General features: G+C 42.1%; 1 protein-coding gene across 1 annotated transcript; it reads right to left on the reverse strand.

Annotated features, from left to right (window-relative positions):
- Positions 1-5,391: 5,391 nt before the first annotated feature.
- Positions 5,392-5,835, reverse strand: LOC149847966 (uncharacterized). Its single transcript, XM_090002862.1, has one exon. It carries the CDS (start codon positions 5,833-5,835, stop codon positions 5,392-5,394), a length of 444 nt encoding a protein of 147 aa, XP_089858988.1.
- Positions 5,836-6,340: the final 505 nt, after the last annotated feature.

Below are 6,340 nucleotides of genomic sequence, written 5' to 3' on the forward strand. Positions count from 1 at the left end.
TAAGGTATATTAAGATTGATCGAAAAGATCAATTTCAGTATCTATTCTTATCCTTTTAGCCAAGCATCGATGGTTTTTAACAAGATGCCCTCTAATTCTTATGATAGATCCTAAAAGGAAGATACATCGATATATTGTTGTCGATCTATAGTATTGATTATTGTGGTAAGATATTTCTGATAGTATTTGTAGATGTTTATATGGAGTTGAAGGATTCATGGGTGTGATTTTTTGAAGCATGTAAAGGAAGAACTCATATGTTACGATGAATATAAAGATATATTAGAGTTTATAATTATTTCTGATAAGCATGAAGGTCTAAAGTATGCTATCCTCCACACATGTTCTACATGTTATGTTGGATATTGCATAAAGTATTTAACAAAAAACTTTTCTAAAAAAATTGGTTTACCACTTAGTGCATTTTGGTGGAGTGTAGCTCAAGTAGCCACGACACAACAATGCACTTATTTTCTTTAAAAAATTTGAGAGCAAGATAAAGTCACACACAATTATATTTACATTGACATACACCAAAAATATTGGGCTAACAGTCACCTTCCAACAAAAAGATATGAATATTTAATGTTTAATATAGCAGAAAGCTTCAATGTGTCTTGTCATACGTGACAAGTCCCTAATTCCTCTTATTGGCATGGTTAACACGATAGGATTTGGCTTCATGCATGAGATTGTGAAACTTATTGATGAGAGGCATCCATTAATCTCTTGAGATTGCCTATCATATGGCAACATTGTTTAGTGAGCCTCCATTTTAAATAATGGATATATACATATTCTTTTGGATAACCAGGAAAAAACCATCTCACTCACCCCCCAAACTCATTAGTATAAAAACCCCAGGTCCCTCTTGCCCATTAGGGAGTACACCAGTTTCACCAGTTTCAGTGTTGCCACAAGGAATGTGCACCCATGGGTTTCAAACTCATGACATCCCTTCATGTGACAATCACGAGCTGCCCCTACCAGATTAGTTCAATGTAGTGGCAAAGCCAGTAATCTAAACTAAAGTGGGCACAAATTCACGGTAAAAAAACCAAGAAAAAAATCCCTAACAAATATCATTTGTAAATATGTTAATTGAAAAAATAACCAAAACAAAGCATGCATTCATGGAATCTGTGTAATGTTGATTAAAAAAAAGACATAAATACCTAATTAAAAATTGATGTCATGTCTAATGCTATTTGAAAAAAGAAACATGAAAAACCTAAAACCATAACCAAACATTTAAGCCATTAAAAAAACAAATCAAAACCCAAACTCATAAAAATATATTGTGGCCATGCAATCCCAGGATCTATGTCGTGATACATCTCAGTGGTTTGAAAGGTATAGAAAAAGTATGGTCAAATGGCTAAATCGAGTAAGTGTGGTTTAAGTTCTGGCAAGCATTTCAAGTGTATAGAATTGAAGAGCTTTGGTCCAAGGGTTTTACGGATACCTAAGAATGTGTGTGAGGGTATGGGATATGATCTAAACACGCAGAAAGGTTGCTAACGGTCAGGGGTTATCAGTTTAAAAAAATCAAGAATTTTATGGACCTGGCAAGATGATAAAAGTTAATCTAAGGCTAAAGAAGGGTTGTAGAGGTACCTTAGAGGTCTATAAAAGGTTGAAATAGAGTTTCCCACGTTCTAGAACTTGAACACACAATTTGCAATGTGGAGAGACCACCTGACTCGCTGGGAAAGCAAAATGCATGATCCAGGCATTGGGGGAGCTCGAGATTGAGTGAAGGGGATGGACGTCCAGCCCTTATGTAACTGATATGCTGCAGGGTCCAAAGAGGACCAGAAATCATGAGAGAGAAGGGAGAATAGAGAGATAAACGAGAAAGAGAGAAGAGGAAAGAGAGAGAAAAAGAGACATTAGAGAGAGAAGAGGACAATTAGAGAGAGAGTTGAGAAAACTTCAATTTTGCCCTACTGCATATCGAAGCATTCTCAACGGGCTGGGGCATTCGATCTGACGGGACATGCTCTCACTCCATGGTGCACTATTGTGGCATTAGTGATGACTTTGCTGGAGGAAGAATCACCGCTGGTGGAAATCTATCGGTGGGGTATTCAACTCCGTAAAACTATCATGCAAAGATTGGGGCCTTTAAAGGCCACTATCGTATTTGCTAAATCTTTTCATGATTCGGTCCTCAAAATCAACACATATGGGCTTTTCACGTGCAAGATTAAGCCACTCATAACATCGGAGAGCGCTACCTTCAAGATGGGCGACTACTTCGGCAATACGTGCATTCGGGAGCACGTTATGATAGGTAAAGAAGTGCTTGAGTTGAAAGATCCACTCACGCACATTCTCACCAGCTGAAGTAAGAACTTCAAGGTTAGGTTTCTTACCCATTCCTCAAGCGAACTTATGTGATGGCCCCCAAAAATCAATTTGATCGGGTGTCGCTTTTGGCCACCGTTGAAGTCAACACCCAAGTCGATGTCATGCCTTCGCTTGTAGAGAGTGTTCAGCCGATCTCTTGGGGCTGCTACAACTCTCTCAATGCGCTCCGAGTAACTGGTTTTGTAGGCACTCTCTTGCCTTCACCGAAACAACTCAGCTTGAGTTCGCTCGGTAATCGCCCAGCCATTTTCGGTATGCCAACGAATCTCTTCAAGTTTATCCTCACATAGGGGTTGAGATCTCGCTAGCTTTCCCCACCACCGCCTTGTGTACCTCTCTTACCCTGCATTTTCTCCCAAACCCTTCCCCACCGCTGCCGGCTATTCCTAAGCAACCGCCATGCTCACTTCCATTACCACCACCGGTGACCCTACCACCTCCCCTCCAGCAGCTTAAGTCCAGCTAGTTCTGCCATTGCCACCACTGTTCCCACCGCGACTTGAAGTCCAGGATATTGCAAAATGAATCTATCTAAACTTTGAGCATGTATGGGTCATATATTACTTGTCTTTTAGTTTGTGGGAATGTGTGATGGAAGTTATAGATTCTAAATGAGAGAGAGAGAGAGAGGCTTTGTTGCTCCCTGATGTAGCGCAACAATTACAGGCCGTTTCTTGGCAGCATTTGTATGGAAGATTTCTGTGTTAAAGGCGTTCTATATTTAATCCTCCGGTAGGAGCGCCAGTCCGGAGGGTGATCTGCCAAGGTTGCCTAGATGTATGGCCACGAAATTGGTAAATCAATTGACTTCACAAAACTGTATACTATTGAACCTATACATCATTCAACTGAAAAATATAAAGGACCCTGATAGAAAATAAAAGGAAAATGATCCACTGATCCTATGTACGGATCGCAAGACCAGTAATTCAAGCATAGTTCTTAGCTCGTTTGAGCTTCCACGCTAAACTGGCTTTGTCCTAGTACAAGTCTATTTGTTGAGCACACCATTTTAATGAAAACAAAGACTCCATCCAGATGTTGCTCATATGCAATCTGTCTAGGGTTGCTGCTCGGTAAATAGCCGTTCAGACTTGTAAAAGGAACATAGTTAAAGCCAAACTTGAACTTCAACTCAAACAAGCTAGTCTCCTGAAAAAAAAATTATACGGACAACATTACATTTGGAGGGCTTGCGCTGGCTAGGCTTAGGTGCACGTACACCCTTGAAAGCGTGCCAGAAACAAACCATGGGCGATTTCTCCAGGGGGTGTCCCTGAATCCTATGGGTTGTATATCCCGTTCCCGTCCCATGGACCCACTTGCTTGGAAGCATTTGGATCCTTGCACGCCGTCTTATCGTGGGCACACGCCATTGATGCTTGTTAGTTTTTTTTTTATGTCCCCGACTCCTGACACAGAGGGGCCAAAGTTTTTGTCTCATCAAGGAAGGAATGAAAGAACAGCCTAACAAACACAAGGCTTATCCACCTCCACATGGGCACCACCCTTACAACGCCACAGGTATCACTCGTAGCAAAAGCATAAACCTATTGAAGGGTCCAAGCAAAGTTCGCGTAGCCACAATTGAGAGCAAAAGCTTAAATCACGTACAGTCCAGTTTTTGTCACCAATGGACGTGTGTGTGTGTGTGTGTGTGAGAGAGAGAGAGAGACGGCAATCTTCTGCATTTTAGAATTACTCATCACTACTCATCACCACATTGCGATTAGGATCTTTAGGATTTTGTTGACAAAATCAGGGAGTCCAATACGAATAGGGCAACTAATGAACTAAATCCACCCCTTCGCCACCTAACCAAAAAGGGTGAGTTTGAGACACCGGGCCATTCTACTGTGGCGGAAGGCGAATGATTCTTGATTCCTTTCTTCCCAACTTACTACCCACTTCCCCATTAAAATGCTTTCTTCAAGACAAAGAAAACAAGGAGTCGAATGAATTAACGGAGGGTTGAAATGGAGTGAAGTTAGCTCTCTCTCTCTCTCTCTCTCTCTCTCTCTCTCTCTCTCTCTCTCTCTCTCTCTCTATATATATATATATATATATATATATATATATATATATGACTAGAGGCGAACGAGTCTGCAGAAGCAGTAGATAATTGTGATACCTCAAGAATACCAACCAGAAAAAGGGTGAAGATGATGATGGAGTCAAACCCCTCCATTGGTCTGGGTAAGAACATGCTCTGCTCCGCTTTGCTGCTAATCCGTAGTGGGGAAAACCAGAATCTCCGAAATCACTGTCTTCTGCTCAAAGGCAGTATCATCAACTCCATAAACGTTCTTCAATAGAGCCATCAAAAGTTCTTCTCCCGATCATCACTGAAACCGATACGTTGCCATTTTCATCGATCACCGACATATTTTATTGCTGCAGATGAAAAAAACAAAGCATGGAAAAAAAGAGAGGCTATACCAACAACAGTTTCAGACCATGGAATGAGCGGTAATCCACCAATTACTTTATTTATTTAACATTGATAATTACACAGTAACAGTTTCAGACCATTGCTGTCTCAGCCAACATCTTGAACCCTAAACCATAGCACTCAGGACACGTAAAATGAACCCTAACACTAGCATCAACATTTTCCCATTTCCCTACATCCACCGACACCGTCTGCTTCCGTAAAAACACAGACTATTCACATGGACACAGACTACATAAAATCATCCTATCGCCACAGAGAGAGAGAGAGAGATAGATTACAAATCTAGACTTTTAGAACCCAAGTACAAACACTAGTTTTGTTTAGTGAAAATCCCTCCCTATTGAATCTCATCCCGAGTCTTCCTCTTGAAAAAATAAAGGAACTCGAGCACGAGAACGTGGCGAGAGAAAAGGGTGTAAAAAACAAAACCAGAAATTTCATCAACTAAACCGCAGCAGATCGCGCAAAATCCGCCTGCGATAAAACCCAAACCTCCATCTTTCCTCCAAGAATCGCATCGTTCTTCATCCTCCCTAAACCACGCGAAATATCAACAGAAACCTCTAGAAATCGAGCTGCAGCATCCTCCGCAGATCCTTTGTCGCCAGATCTTCCGATCTAAGCTTTGTCTTCCTGCAAAACGCCGGTAGAGGCAGGGAGTTCGGTGACGGAGATGACTCGAACACGGTTCCCGCGTATAGGCCCGAACTTTCGCCCGAAAAAACCCTCGTCTTGATATCCGGCAGCCGCATCTGCTTCGGCACCAACTCCGGGTCTGGCCCGATCCTCTCCGTCGAGCACAGGAACAGATCGTCGTCCTCCAGACGCTGCTTCTCCTCCTTCGCAGAAGCGTCGGATCTCAACGTCTCCCCGCGCTTCAAGATGTGAACCTTGCCCATAACGAGGTTAGCGGCCGGAAACTTCACCGTCATGGCGTCCTTCCCGTTGGATTTCGCCGGGCTCCGTTTTCTCCGGCCGGATTTGGGCGAGTTAGGAAAGCACGCCATCGACAACTTGTCGAATCTATTTGTGAGGCAATCTTGAGATCGTAGAACGTCGGCAGATACAATTTTTCAGAGAGAGAGAGAAAATGGCTTCTGCTTATTCTTGTTCAGGATTGGTGGAATAATTATGAATCGATGGGGGGCGTTTTATAGGGAGGGTGCGGCGGTTTCGTTGCGATCACTTTTTCGCGACGGCGAAGCAAACCCTAAACCGCCTTTCTTTACTGATTTATCATTTTCGAGGTGAATGATCCGATTTGGATCTTTGTACGAACCGGTTAATATATCGGATCGGTTACGCATAGGGTAAAAGGTTTATGACTTTATGCTTAAGCTAGAAAGTAGAATGCTGCCCCCATGAGAAAGTAGCTGAAATTTGTTTTCTCATAGTGGAAAGCAAAGACAAAATATTTTTGTAGAAAAAAATTCTCATGTCCAAAAGTTACGAGCTTGATTTGTGCCTTTTTACAATCAGAAAATGAATCACGTGGTCATCCAGTTAAGAAAA

This window comes from Nuphar pumila, chromosome 1, assembly GCF_984573655.1.
Source record: "Nuphar pumila chromosome 1, dmNupPumi1.hap1.1, whole genome shotgun sequence".
NCBI lineage: Eukaryota > Viridiplantae > Streptophyta > Magnoliopsida > Nymphaeales > Nymphaeaceae > Nuphar > Nuphar pumila.